This window comes from Camelus dromedarius, chromosome 15, assembly GCF_036321535.1.
Source record: "Camelus dromedarius isolate mCamDro1 chromosome 15, mCamDro1.pat, whole genome shotgun sequence".
Classification (NCBI taxonomy): Eukaryota; Metazoa; Chordata; class Mammalia; order Artiodactyla; family Camelidae; genus Camelus; species Camelus dromedarius.
The window spans coordinates 36852377-36867741 of NC_087450.1; the positions used below are offsets into that span (position 1 = coordinate 36852377).

At 41.2% G+C, this 15365-nt stretch overlaps 1 protein-coding gene and 1 long non-coding RNA gene across 3 annotated transcripts in view; one reads left to right on the plus strand and one right to left on the minus strand.

The window, feature by feature from the left end:
* Positions 1-1081: 1081 nt before the first annotated feature.
* LOC135323076 (uncharacterized) lies at positions 1082-14516 on the plus strand. Its single transcript, XR_010384222.1, has 3 exons — positions 1082-1278; positions 13380-13462; positions 13675-14516. It is a non-coding gene; the product is annotated as an uncharacterized LOC135323076 (long non-coding RNA).
* The window catches only part of GALM (galactose mutarotase), a 95199-nt gene continuing 87103 nt past the window's right edge, over positions 7270-15365 (minus strand). For both annotated transcript variants that reach the window (XM_010997256.3, XM_064494572.1), the window contains exons 8-10: positions 9702-9843; positions 9229-9403; positions 7270-8448 (exon numbers count right to left, since the gene is read on the minus strand). In XM_010997256.3, coding sequence (XP_010995558.2) covers positions 8371-8448; positions 9229-9403; positions 9702-9843 — 395 coding nt within the window. In that variant the 3' untranslated portion in view covers positions 7270-8370. The remainder of the gene's footprint in view (positions 8449-9228; positions 9404-9701; positions 9844-15365) is intronic.

Below are 15365 nucleotides of genomic sequence, written 5' to 3' on the forward strand. Positions count from 1 at the left end.
TATACGGCCTTGGTTCTCTCTCCTAGGCATTGAAGAGGTAAGTACATAACCTTTACTTTGATAGTTCTCCCTTGGGCTTTAAACTAGGCTAAGTATTAAGCTGAGGTGTGGTCCTATCTTTCCATGTTTCCTTTCCTGAGGACAAAGAAAATCTGAGGGGGTCTTGAAATACTATCAGTTTGAGATTCTGGGTTAAATGAACTGGTAGTGTGGGATTGTGATTTTTGTCTTTATGTAGCCTACCTTGAAGTCTAAAGGAACCCTGATTTCTAAGATGTACTAAGCTGATAGGAGTTGGAAGCCCCCAAACTGGCAGGGTGGCCAGGAGTTATTAGTGAAAGATAGTAGCAAAGAACTAATTAGAGCTGGCTCTGAGCAGCTGTTTTTTGGAGACCTTTGTAGGGGAGGGCTGTGAAACGTGCAGGATGTACACATAGCTGTAAAGACAGGGTGAAGCAAAGAAGGTCAAAGTAGCAAAAAATACTAAGGGCCTGGCTGGTCTTGGAGTGTTTGGAGGGTGGTGGAACTGGCGACAAACCAAATAAATAAGGCAAAGATCCCTAGGTTTATGATACGGTAGAATTAAAGCTGTTACATCCAGAACTATCCTAAGGCCGGGGAGGGGGCAGGGGAGAAGAGCACCAGTAGCCAATTTCGACGTCTGATAAATCTTTTTGACACCTTACAGGTTTACAGTTAACCATTCTAGTAAAAATGTCGAAGGATGTCACTTAATCCTCACCTCACAACGAATTAGTACTGTTAAACCTCATCTCACAGAAGAGGAAATGAGCTCAGAGAGATTGGTAACTTAATACTGTACTATTAATCTGCTAGGAGGTAGAAGTTTGAATCATACCTATGGTTTCAGCTCTTGCTTTTTTAATCAATGAAGCACCTAACTGCTCTTTTAAAACAAAACCACATGAAAAAGTCAAAGAACAAAATAACCCTTGGTGTCCTACCTATTGTATACCATAGTTAATAACTTGGCTAATTTCTTTTTAGAGTTAATGGGGAAATTTTGCTGGATAACTCTGGAGCACATGGAATGCAGTAGTCAATTAATTGTTAAGCTCTCAAGGCCACTTCTCAAAGTAGTGGTTTTTCCTTTGTTGTTGTTGCATACTATTTAGTTGCCTGGATGTTGTATAATTTATGCAGTAAACTTTTGTGCCCCTTCAGTATGCCAGGTACTGCTAGCCTTGGAATGCAGAAATGAACAGTCTTTACCTTCATGGATCTTAACTTCTGGAGAGACAAATGAACGAATACCAGGTGGGTAATAACTGATATGGAGAATAATGAAGCAGAAAGAAGGCTAGGGAGTTGGTTGCTGTTGTGTTAAGGGTGGACTGAGGAAGCCTCTGATAGTGACAGCAATGAGCAGGTGAGGGAGTAAGGCACACCAACTTCTGAGGGCATGGTACGAACAAAGGCCTAGAGTAGTTTGAGCTGTTGGAGGGTAAGGAGGCCAGCAGGAAGTGGACAGGAGAGTGTGGGAAGAGATAGCATAGGAAAGGAGGGGGATGTAGATCATGGAGGACTTTGTATGCCTTGGAAGGGACTATCTTGGAGAGTTTTTGAGCAGAGTAACAGGAATTCAGTCAGTTCCCTATTGATGGATATGAGGGTTGTTTCTAATTACTATTACAATTCTGCAGTGAATAGCCTTGTACAATACATTGCAAATGTGACCCTGTGTATCTAGGATAATCCCTAGAAGTTGAATTGCTGGGTCAAGAGTTCCGTGCATTTGTATTTTTAGGTACTTACTCGCCCGGGTGGGAATGTGTAAGAGTGCCTGTTTCTCTGTACCATTGCCCATTTGGTACACATGGTGTAGCTACATGGTGGGCTGTCAACCTTGTTGATTTTTACCAATCTTGTGTTGAAAAATCGTATCTCAGCAGTTTGTTTTAATTGTGGTAAAATACATGTTTTCCCCTCACTCTGGAAAATTGCCATGTATTCAAAAGTCTGTTTTAGGTTCCCTTGCTCTCAACACACTGACCTTCTCTAGTAGGACTGCTGTTTACACTGTAATCGCCTGTTTACTTATGTGCAGATGTGCTACCACAACACAGATTGTGACAGCAGGTACCAGGCCTTGTGCTTTTTTTTTTTTCATTGCCTGGTGCTTATTAACACTTAAATATTTGATGAATGAAAAGTGAATTCATGGATGAATGAATGAATTCTTTTAAGCCAAACAGAAAAGTAGAAGAACTGCCTCTCTTATTTGAGACTTTTATTATTAATCACTATTTCAGTTAAAAGCCCACATTTTCATTTTAACTGCCTGTAAGACTGACTCCTATGTGAATTTGCCTGCAGAGGATTTAGATCCTTAGGCTGCTGTTTATAATGCCCAGCTCTATTCTGCATCTCTAGTGCAAGGTTTTTATCCCCTCATCCAGGTTAACTCTCAGACTTCTACTTAGAAAGGGTGTGGAAAATTTCTGTGCAGAAAGGGTGCAAACTTACCTACCACCCCAAGAATTGGTGAGCCCAGGTGAGTCTTCCATTTCTTTGCCTTAAGTTATGTCCTATCTACCTCTGAGACTTCTCTGGGTTCTTAGTGACTAAAGCTTGAAGGTGGCTAGGTGTGATCCTATACAAAGACCCTGTTTTTATTTTGGTTTATATCTCCAAGAAATCTGGATTCTAGAAAATGGATCCTTTCACTGCCAAGGATAAAAAAATCTGGCTGTAAAGAAATAACATGTGACAGAGATAAAGGTAGATGGATGGGTTTATCTTGGTCATTGTCTAGAGGACCATCACCACAGTTTCTGGGCCCCTATAGCAAGAGTGTACTCCTTCCTTTTTCTAAGGATGGGTACACTGTGTTACAGGGGCAGAGCTGAGTAACTGCTTCAGACTAAGTCCCACAAAGCTTAAAATACTTACTCTCTGGCCCTTTACAGAAAATGTTTGCCCACCCCTGGTTAAGACATTTCTCTTTAACTGTTTACAATCTTCAAAATAATTATCTCTGAAGATCTTGGGTCCCAGGATTATCAGTAGGGTTGCCAGGGCCTTAACAAGGCATACTTTTGGTCTGGGAAGATTTTTTTGTGTGTGTGTGTAACTCATTCTGGAGGAAGTGCTTCCTGAAGCTAGAGAGCAAATTCTAGCTAAACACATTAATGCACTTAAGATATTGGTGAATGTTACGAGGGCAGTGGTTCTCATCCCCAGCCGCGTATTAGGGTCACCCCGAGAGCTTTAAAACCTAATGAAGTCAGAATTGCTGAGGGTGAAGCTGGGCATTAATATTCTAAATGTCTCCCTTGGTAGTGCTAATATACAACCAGAATGAAAAACTGCTGCTGAGGGGGCTAGTGTTAGCGTGCTTCTAGTTCCCTAGTTATTAGACAGACTGGCCTGGCTTACTGCTATTACAAGAAAATTAGCAGCACTCACATGGGATTCAAAGGAAGATTCTATGATATATCCTCTAAGATTCTCTGATACTTTCTCTAACCAAATAATCCTGGAGTGGAACCTTTCTATGAAAAAGGAGTTTATATTAGTACCAGTAGAGGTCACTGTGCTCAGAGAAATACTTTTTAACAAAGTTAATACTCTGTTCAAGAAAGTTGAAGGAGTATTTACCAGACCTATTGGGTCATGCCCAACAATAAGGCAACCCCAGACATGACCTCTGGTCACAATTGCTTCAAAGCATCTAAGGCTCTGTTAACATGCATGCATGCATTTATGATTGTTATATCTTCCTGATGTGTTGATGCTTTTATCATTATAAAATCTCTCTCTAGTACTATTTCTTTAAAGTCCTTTTTCTGGTATTTAGTATAGCCACTCCACTAATTTTATGATTACTGTTTGTATGGTATATCTTTCCCATCCATTTACTTCCAGCTTATTGATGCATATACAGCTGACCCTTGAACAGTGTGGCTTTGACCTGCATGGCCCACTTACACGCAGATGTTTTCTTCAGTAGACACTGCATACATACTACGGTACTGCATGATCCGTGGATGCAGAACTGTGGATGCAGGTGGCTGACTGTAAAGTTATATATGGATTTTTGATTTGGGCGGGGGGTGTTGGGGAGTTGTTCAGGGGTCAGCTGTAGTTGCTAGATCTTGCTTTTTTAGTTCAGTCTGACAAACTGTCTTTTGGGTTGTTTAAACCATCTACATATAACAACTGTTAGTATGTTTTGGATTTACAGTTGCCATTTTGTTGTTTTCTATATGTCTCCTGTTTCTCTTCTTTTTACTACTTTATTTTATATTAAACTTTTTTTTTTAGTGTACCATTTAAATTCCTCTTGATTTTTAACTTTATTTTTGAGTTATTTCCTTTGTGGCTGTACCTTAATATATCACAGTCTATTTCAGGTTAATATTCTGGTAAAATATAGAAATTTTGCTCCCATATATTTTCCTTTCCTGAACTTCCCTCCCTTGTGCTACGTGTATGTACTACAAAAAATGAAAATAGACATTTACCACTTTTGAGAATACTCATTACCATGGATACAAGTTACTGTCTTCATTTCCTTTCAGCATGAAAGACTTCCTCTAGTATTTCTTGTAAGACAGATCTGCTAGCAAGGAATTCTCTCCTTTGTTTATCTGGGAACGTTTTTGTTTCACTTTTGCATTTGAAGGGTAGTTTTGGGCAATACAGAATCCTCGGTTTTTAAGCACATTGATTATGTCATTCTGCTGCCCCCAGGACTCCACTGTCTGAGATGAGAAGTCAGATGTTAACTGTATTGGTGATCTTCTATAGTGATAAGCCATTTCCTTTTGCTTTCAAATTTTCTTTTTGCTTTTTTGGCATTTAACAGTTTAAATATGATGTGTCAAGTGGGAATCTCTTTGTATTCATCCTTCTTGGACTTTGTTCAGCTTCTTAGGTGTACAGAATAGTGGTTTTTGTCAAATTTGGGGTTTTTTTTTTGCCATTATTTCTTGGAATATTTTCTGTCCTTTTACTCTCCTTTTGGGACCCTCATTACACACATGTTGATGTGCTTGTTGTCCCACATGTCTCTGACGTTCTTTCCCAAATTGTTCAGTTTTTTTTCTCTTTCAGATTGAATAATTTCTACTGATGTACCTTCAAGTTCATGTATTCTTTTTTCTGCCATCTCGAATCTGCTTCTGAGCTTCAAGTGAACTGTCACTTGTTACTGTACATTTCAACCTCAGAAGTTTCACTTGGTTCTCTTTTATAATCTCTATTTGGTATTTTTTTTTTTTAATCTGTGTGTTTATTTTAAGCTCTGCTGTTGAGGGGTGGCCGTGAGCAGAGCTTGTTTGGTGGTCAGCATAACTGCACAGAAATTGTGCTCCAACACCTCAGCCAGTCAGATTTCTGCCCTCTGCTGATGGGGCTGTGTGTACCCAGGGAGTGGATTCAATCCTTAGGCTGTTTACAAGTCTGCTCTAGCTTTTACTTTTTGCTAAGTTCCCTTTAATTTCCTCTGCACGTGCATGTGTTTAGCCTCTGATCACCCAGAAATCTGCTTGCTCCAATCACAACTGCAACCTCAGGCTAATAGAGCCATCAGCCCTCCCTGCTCACAGTAGCACCAAGGTCATCATTTCTGTTGACAAAGCAGTTGGGTATGGGTATCACCTACCACTCCATATTGAGAACCCCCTTCAACCATAGCCATCTGCTGGTCGTCATAATTCTGTTGTGGCTTGGCAGAAGCTCCAGTGACTAGGCTGAGGGAATAAAGGGAATGGAAGCAACCCCAGGCAAGAACGCCACACAATTCTCTGCTGTTCCTACCCAAAGTTCTGTTTTTCAAACATAAACATGTCTTGGATTGTTACATGTTTTGGGTCAACTTCCAGAGCACCAAAACTGTTTTGTCAATTTTTTTCAACATTATAGTTGCTTTTTTGAGGAGAAGATTGTCTGACCTTACTTGGGAATAGCTGGTAGTGTTACCCAGAGCATCTGAGATGTTAATTATGATTTGAGTAATTTAATTGGAGGAGAGTTGGAACTTAAAGGGAGAAGATAAATGCCTCAATTGGAAAAGCACTGCACTCAGGTCAAAACTACCCATATAGCCCACTGCAAACTTAAGATCCAGTTGCTTAAAATAGTTACAACCAATCACGGGAACTGGCTAGGGAACAGGGTATATATATGCTGTGTTTCCCTCTTGTCTTCTGCTCATAGTACTAGAATTTCTCATGTTCTACTTTTCACAAACTATCCACTTATTCATTGACACTGACATTCTTTATTCTTCTGAGATAGGATTATCAGTGGTCACCTAACGGTCACAACAGTTCAACCTCCACAGCATGCCATCTTAGTTAGACTTTACAGCAATATTTGTGCAGTTATTACATCTCACCTTGTTAGACAAAATGATTGGGAACTGGAAAAATGAAAATCTCATAGCTAATGGTAAGATCTTAAGTCATATGAATTTGAAACAAACAGGAATCCATAAATCATTGAACTGAAGTCAATGATATGCTCACCTGGGAAAGATCAGAACTCAATACTACAGCACTAGTCTGGTCGTGGGTAGGGGGTGTATGCTAAAGAAGGCATGGACTCATTGGGGGACTGGAGGCTTATTCTTTCGGGGAGGGGTTGCATTAGAGTGGTTATTTGCATTTTCAAACAAGGCTTTAATAATTCTGTAATTATATACGGTGTTTTTCATATTGAATACCATGTTTTTTTCCCACCACCTCACATGAATTGTATCAGTGGCCAGGTTTAGGTTTAGTTCCAACCTGCAGCCGTATACTCACTTCCCAGATAATTAAAGTCTAATCCCTTTGCCTCACAGGTGAGAAAACTGAGGCCAAGAGAAATTGGATTGTTTGCCCATATAGAAGAGGCCAGGAGCAAAGTTAGTGCTCAGGGCTCCCAACTCTGTTATGGTGCAGTTTTTCGTCATCTAGTTTTTACTGCTACTTCTGTCTTCCCCAGAGAGACTGTGATATCCCTAAGGAACATACTGCATCTTGGACATTACCTCTTGAATCCCTTAAAAGACCTAGCAGAGAACTGTGTACATAATAGGTAATGAGAAAAAACATGCTGGAATGAATTAAAAAATAAACACTATCTTTGGTTTACTGTTGCTAAGAGAGGGGAAGTACGCTTTTTAGGTAGTTTTCTAGCAATTTGATGGGGCTTATATTGGAATACATAGTACAGTCTAGAACACATCATATATACTTGGTCCATTTCTCAAAGGTCCATGACTGACAGATCTAAAGACGAGTAAAGAAACTGGGAATCTTCTGAAGGTGCAGATTTTGGTTTTATTTCAGCTGATTGTTAGTGTATAATAGTGTAAGACACATTTCTTTAAAAACCACCAACCCAAACCCATCACTGTTGATGCAGTTGTTCAGGAAAGGAAGGAGCCCCCTGCCTCAGTTACATAACACAACATCTGCTTCAGGTGCAATGTGCAGTCCTCAACTAAGGTCCTTTCTTCACAGTAACACAGCTAATGTCTCCAACGGCTTGCTTCCCATGCCTTGGCTGGGCTAGGCTTTCTCAGTTAACCCCAAAGGCAGAGACTCAAAATTACAGATTCTTTCTGGATATTTTGATCCTGCACTTTTAAGTCCTACCATGAGTAAGGCACACAGACAGTTAAATTCAGACTAATGCTTCTTATAAAAGTGAATCTTGGAAGAAAGGCTGGCTCTAACAGAGTAAAGGTCAGACCCCTCTTTGTCCATCAGTGACCCAAGTAATGCTCTGGAAGACTAAAGTGGAGGCAGAGAAGGGGACTTGAATTCACATGACCTGACCTCAAGTCCTGGCTAAAATTTCTCCTAGCTGGGAGCCTTTATAGGTGGGTCATTTAACCCTCTCTAAGTCCCAGCTGGCTCACTTCTCAGTCTACTGCCTTAATAAGGCAGAGATACCCCTCTACCAGCATGTTGTATGAGCTCAGTGACCTCTGAAACCTAAGTGCTGCACAGGGCAAGGTGGTTTGAGGTAGAGAAGGAGGGAAAGAAAAGGAATGAGAGTAGGATCAAAGGAAGGGTGAGAAGTAGAAAAGAAACAGGAAGGGTAGAGGGATGGAGCTAACAGAGCACAAGGAGCGTGGGTACCACTTCTAGGCTAGGGTCAGTGCTTAGATGATGACATTGGTGGTTGGGACCTCTTCACTACACAGAACAGAACTGCATTAGACCTGACTTAGAGCCAGTCACTGGAAAAGAAAATCAATATTCAGACTGATGATCATGACAGCTACCATTTGTATGATTTTAATTCACCAGATCACATTTAGCGCCTCTAAATCTTCATCTCATCTCTGCATAGGAGACAGGCTGCTGGAGGGGGTCCCAGCCTGGCCCTGGAGCAGGTCTTCACACTTCCTTAAGCCACAGAAAACTTGAACCAAGTGGTGTGGTCATAGTCCTCACCAGGCTTCAGCAGCACAGGAGGGAAGTGGGGCTGTGAAGGGGAAAACAATACAGGATACACCTTGCCAACTTGGGTTGTACCCTTAACCGTTTAGGATGGCTTCTGAACTGGTCTCTAGACCAGCTCTGTGAACCAGTTGCCAGTGTAAGAACTATTTATTATTGGTTTGCAATGAGATAAGGAACTTGAGCCAGAATAAAAACCAACCACATCACTAAGTATGCTTTGTCACAGTGAAGACTTTCTTAATGAAAGAAGCAGTGTTGATTTACATTCTGGTGTAAACTGCAAGTGTCTTACGGGCTGGAGCTTTGAGAAGCATTACTCTAGCAATAACTAGAAAAGAAAGTTCAGAAGAAGCAAATAAAATATGGAGGATCATCTTAATCATGTGGCTGCATAAAATGAGTAGGTATTGACAGAAACATTAAATTGCAGAAAGACTTTGAAGGTATAAAATACAACATTTTTAGCGGGGAGGGTATATCTCAAGTGGGAGTGCACGCTTAGCATGCCTGAGGTCCTGGGTTCAATCCCCAGTATCTCCTCTAAGCATAAATAAATAAATAAACCTAATTACCTACCCCCTCCAAGAAAAAAATTAAATTAAAAAAATTTTTTTTAAATATATTTTTTTAAAAACGTGACTGCCATGTTAGTAACTTGACTGTTTCCTGTGCTTATCATGACTTGGAGAAAAGAATACACACAGACTTCTGAATCACACAGACCTGACTTGTGTCGTGACCTCTGTCATGTGGTGTGACCTTGGCTACAATACCATTTTGACAAACTGGCCTGTGGATTTACCTGATTGACTGCATCAGGCCAGTTCTGAGTCTCGAGGCAGAAACCGGAGTGCTTGGGATAGACCGCTCCACTCTTGCCCTTCAGCGTGCCGTCCAGGAAGTTGCCCGTGTAAAACTGCACCCCAGGCTGGGTGGTGTACACTTCCAGTACCCGCCCACTTCCAGCATGATGGACCCTGGAGATAAAGCCAAAGCACATATATATGTACAGGTTCAGAGTGGAAAAGCAGGCAAGGACACAGAAGTTGGGAGGCAGCTTTGAGACAGGAATCAGACCCAGTCACAGAGCAGGGACAAGGTGGGGGAAGGGGGGATACATTCATCTGAGGAATAGAAGCTTTGAAAAGACATGGGATGTGGTACTTGGTCCCCTGTAGTAACGTAAATGGCATGGATATAGCCAGAGGAAAAGCTCCTCAAACAGAAGTTGGTATCTCTTCTTCCTAAAAGAGGCAGCAAGTGAAAAGTACCTACCGTGCACAAAAATGCTTTTCTTTAGATCCCTTTAGACAGAAATTGTGGTCAAAGCCATTGATGTGGAACTCCTGCAGATGTTTTCCAAGCTCCACTGACTTCCTCAGGTCAAATGCAGTTCCTTGCACTGGAGCAACTTCTCCTGGTGGAAAGAGGCAGAAAAAAGAGTGATAAATGCCTAAATAAAATCTTTGTATCTTAAAGACCCACTAGTTCTACCCTCTCAGCCTTCAGTTCAATTCGTAAAGGTGATAGGAACCCACATTCTAAGGAGAATAAATTATTGGGTTTCCTTAGTTGTAAGATGCTATTGATTGCAAGATGCAGTAGCTGTAACAATCATTCAACTGTGAAAACAGTACAAAAATCAAGGAAACGCATAATTTTCATTAAGGGATGAGTTGGATAAAGGGTTGTCCTAACCGTTGAGTCAATCACCCTGAAGACATTTCTTGCTTTAATGCTGAAATATCTCAGGGCTCATAACCAAGCTTGAGCACCTGGCACTGGCTAACCAGATGTTTAAAATGCCCCTGAGATTAGTGGTTCTCAAACCATTTGGGGCCATCAGTAGCCAAAGGGACACTGATAACCACTCTCCCCCAATCACTTCCCTGATCAGTCTGTAAACACTAAGCCTAGGAGGGGGCTGTTAATAATAACACTGGGACAAATGAGTTAACAGGGACAGTTTGGGGCAAACTAAGATATATGGCCACTCTACTATTAGCCAATTTTAGATTCAATCCTTTGAATGAAAGCTTTGTCTCTAGGAGTGATTCCTTGGAGGAGTTAAGAGTTGGCAAGCACTGCCCCCATCCTGTTTGTAAGCCAGATTCTTCAACCTGTAAGGGCAGTGTATTTGTCCTTATCAAGGTGGGACATTCTGAAGCCTCTTCACAATGATATGGGTGGGTGGCCAGTCCTGAGGGAGGACACTGCTGTGTGAGGACCCTCAGTTCTTAAAGGGCAAAGCATAGAAGGAACCTGGATAGGAGCCCCACCCTGGTGGTTATTATATAACCAATGATGCCCAATCAAGAACATCCCTTTGTGGTATTACAGAACTCAAGGGCATTGGGACCAGAAGAGTTCTCAGAGCTCACCTGGACCAAACCACTCGTGTAACAGATGAGGAAACAAACCCACATACTTGATACATCAAACAACAACCTGTGATGTTGATACACTGTATGTCATTAACTTTGTGTGTGTGTGTGTGGAGGAGGGGAGGCAATTGGGTTTTATATATGTTTTTTTGATGGAGGTAATGAAGATTGAACCTAGGACTGGATGCTAAGCATGCACTCTACCACTTGAGCTATACCCTCCCCCCTGTATGTCATCAACTTAAGACACTCATTTTCATATTTTAAAATTTCTGAAATCATGTCATAGTTTAACTGGCAGGTGTTTTTTCCTTCATGGTATGTAAAATAAGGGTGAACTTCACAATTGATGGCATCTTAGAGTTGATAAAATACGTGAAAACAGTTTAGCACGTCTTCCGCTCTGCTAAAACCACTGAAATCAGGGCCTTGAGTGTGAAAAAGAGGAATCGGGATTATCTTGTAATTTCACTGGAGATCCAAAGGAGAGAGAGAATTTCTCAACAGACGTCCTCTAGACACATTTGCCAAAAGGCCTACAATAGGGGCTTTACATTCTTCTGAATACTGTGCCATTTGGCTTTACCAGCTTTCATTCTCCTCCTAACTTTCGGGTCTGTTCTTCCCTAGATGCTAGGCCGAACCATCTCAAACAGGGTACACTGGTATTTTGAACTTAGTTAAGAAAGCCTAGGAAAAGTGAGGAAGCTTCCTCCTGGTCAGAATATTCTTGGAATGTATCAGAGCTAGAGCAGTGGACTAGGAGCCATTCACTAAGTCACTCTTTTGGTTGATCAACACTTACTAAATACCTACTGTATGCCAGGCACTCTGATGAGCAGGGACACTACATAGGTAAATGAGACAGGGAACTTGCCTTCTTAAGCCACTTGTCTGGAGGAGGGAATGGACATAAAAGCAGCTCATAATCCTAAGAGTGTGAGGAGTGCTCTAGTAGAAGCACAGCTGTAAGAAAGAAGGCAGACAGTGGGACTGGGCTGGCTTAGATGTGGCAGACTAGGGAGATGTCATGGATGAAAGTGGTCAAGCTGAGGCCTGAGGTGAGATCGTATTAGGTTGAATGGGCGAAGAAGGTTGAATAATATTCGATGTGGAGGAAACAGCTTGAGTACAAGGTGGGGTGTGTGTGTGTGTGTGTAGTGGTGGTGTCAAATGCCTCAGATGAGGAAAGAGATTAAGTTAGATGGAGTCATGTCTTTGAGCCTAGGGTTTTTCATCAGTGTGACAAATAAGCTGATTATCACTGACTTTCAGCCTCCACCTCACTGCTGCCAAATTATGTCAGAGGGAAGCTCAATACACACATAAACTAAATATACATATACAGTTGACCCTTGAACAATGTGGGTCTGAAATACATGGGTCCACCTATACACGGATTTTTTTCAATAATACTTAGCTACAGTAATGCACTGTCCTTGATTGGTTGAATCTGCAGATTTGGAGGGCTGACTATAAATCTATATAGATTTTCAACTGCATGGAGGTTTGGTGTCCCTTGTTCAAGGGTCAACTGTATACAATATAAAATACATAAATATAAAAGCCAGAGTGAAGCCAGTACAGGCTCTGAGCAGCAGAGCTGGCAAACCCTGGGAACAAATGACAGCAGAGGGGCATGCCACCCAACCCTCTAAAAGTATGACCCGCTTAGGAGTGAGAAGCCCCTGGTCCTTGGATCTTGCCCCAGACACGAAGAATCCCAGGCTCCTCTGCAGCAGGCAAAGCAGTCTGGCCAATCTTTTTCGAGGGGGAAAGAAGAAAGGGACTCTGTTTCAGAGCCTTACACAATGATACAGTTTAGTCCCTTTAAGAGTTTTTGTATTGTCCCAGAACTGTATCATATATTTTAAAGGTAAGTACAAACATTAGGTATTTAACATACTCTTTTAGGGTGAGTTATTTTCCCTTTCATGTGGTCAGATGGAGATGTTTTAGGAACTTGGTTTTCGCTATTTTTAGAGGAGAGATACAGCATGCAAAGTGGGGCTGGACTCTTTGGAGGCTAAGGAAAATCAGGAACTTGTACCTTACCATTTAAAGAGTTAAATGAGTAAAAGGAGAACTGACTTTTAGTCATTTAAAGCATTTGGTTCTGCTTCTGTGAGTTCCTGAATACTGAGAAGAAACATGAACCTCATGTCTTTGGGTGAAAAGAGGGTATCATCCTTTTCTTAACTCCGAGCTGCTGCTGAGAAATGTAGTCTTCCTTGGTGTGTGAGGACCGGGGTCTGAGTGCTCCCAGGGGAGCATCTGAGGGAGACATGGAGGGCTGGCCAAGACCTTCCTAGAGTCCGGCGTCTACTGTTTAACCAAGAGAATCCTTCTCTTTTACCAGAGTTACCTTTAGGAAAAATTAAGTAATGTTCTATTTGAAAACATCCTTTAAAAATCATCTATTTCCTTTACTTTGCTTCTGTTTTTCCAAAAAGGAATTTTTGAGTAGGTAATATTTGCACATGTAATCAATTTAAAAGGTAACAAATAGGAAAGTGCACAAAATAGAACTCTATAGTAAAAGAATTTCTCTCCTCTTTGTGCCCCACAGATCCAGTTCCCTTCAGCAGAAGCACCCACTGTTACGTGTTTCTCATGCCCCTGTCCAGCGATACTGCAAGGATATCCAAGCATGTAAGTGCACATCCATGTACACCCACAAATATGCAGCCTGTTTCCACCTTGATTTTTTCACTCAGTTTATCTTGGAGGTTGTTGCTAAATTTATTCCTAGATATTTCATTAGACCATTCCATATGCACTCATATTTTTCTCTATTTTTCTATGATAATCTATTAAAAGTTTCTTTTCAGGGGTCACATTTGCAAATTTACCTGTTTTCCCAGGAAATTATCCATTTCATCTATATCACCAGAGATAAGACTGGGAAATTTGACAAGTGAGCAGAAGGAGTGAATCAAGCTGACCAGAGAGAGTAGGAGCCCCAGGCGTCACAAAGTACCCATCGGAAGTGAGTTATTCATTTAAACTGACAATAATTTGCTCCATTTTGTGGTGTTCTGCAGCCATTCCTGGAGAGGTTGGTATACAAACTGTTTAGTTTTTGAGGTGTGTGTGATGAGAGGAGAGAAGGGTAAAACAGTTAAAGACAGTGGCAGGGGAATGATGATATTGAGAAGTCATGGATTGTAAGTCATGAAGATTTAAGTGATGTTAAGAGAGGACAGATGAACACAAGGAAAAAATAAGTACCTGGATTAACAGATTGGCGGCCTTCACAAGGCTGAAGAATTCCTGGCAAGACAGGAAGATGTGATCTAAAAATTGTATCTGCAAAATCATGATTTTTGGAAGGGGTGCAGGGACTTGGAGATGGAATCATGGGCACATGGGCTGAAGTGCAGCTAAGAAAGGTCAGAGTTGATGGGCAGGGCGCTGGGTGAGCAGCTTATCTGCATCTGGGAGTCACTAAGCTCAATGACATGGACTGCAAGAGACAAAGAGACATGGATCAGGTGCTAAAGTCTCTGGTGAACAAGGGAAAGTGACAGAAGAGGAAGGGTAGGGGAATAACTGTTGGAAGCAGCAATGGCTAACAAGAAGGACCATTCTTCTCCCATCGGGCCCTGAGCTGTGGGAGAGTGAGAGGCACACAATTGCCTGGGGTCTCCACTCAGGCCAGGGGTTGCAGGAACTACTAGGGGAGCATTTGAGGACATGGATGAGTCTGCCGGTCACTTAGTGGAAGTTCTTGGTGGTGGAGTGTAGGGGTTGGGAAGGAGGGAAGGAGTAAAGTTTTGGTTAATGAGGGGATGTATAAATAGGCTTTTATTTTTTTAAACAGCACTAACATTGCTGATTAGTAAATATTTCTAGGACAATATTGTTTGTGTTATATTTTGTAAAACTGCCTGAGGTTTTCTTCATCTTAGATATGGTCATTTTTTGGTGAACTTTCATTGTGAATTGCATCTTTTATCATTACAAGTTGTCTTCCTTTATGTAATTTAATGCTTTCTTCCTGAAATCAGCCTTTACTGAGGTTCGGAGTGAGACCCCCTGCTATTTTGTTTTCACATGCTTGGTTTGCTTTTGAATTGTCATATTTTCAACCTTTCTGAGTTACCTGGTTTGCATATAGCATTCTCTTGGGTTTTACTTTGTGATTTAACCTGAGAGATTGTTTAATAGGGACATTGTATGGCATTAATATGACATATGTATATTATAAGCATTTTTAGTTTGTCATATTTTATGGTATGCTTTCTGTGTTTATGAATTCTAGTGGCTTCTAAAAATATCTTTAACAATATGGTCTATGTTTGTGTGTGTGTGTGTGTTCTGATAATTTAGAAAGTCTGTCCTTTTGTTTTAGTGCTTACATCTAAATACAAGTAACTGCAATATAATATACTTAATCCTCTGTTTCTTAGCCAAAGTCTGCTAAACTTCTCTTCCCTCCTCTTCTCCCCTTTGCTTCGTGAGTTGGGTTTCTGATACCCTCAAATGTAATTCTAATGAAGGCTCTTTGGTTTCCCGGTAGATGGCGCTAGAGACACAATGTAAAGAGCTTGCT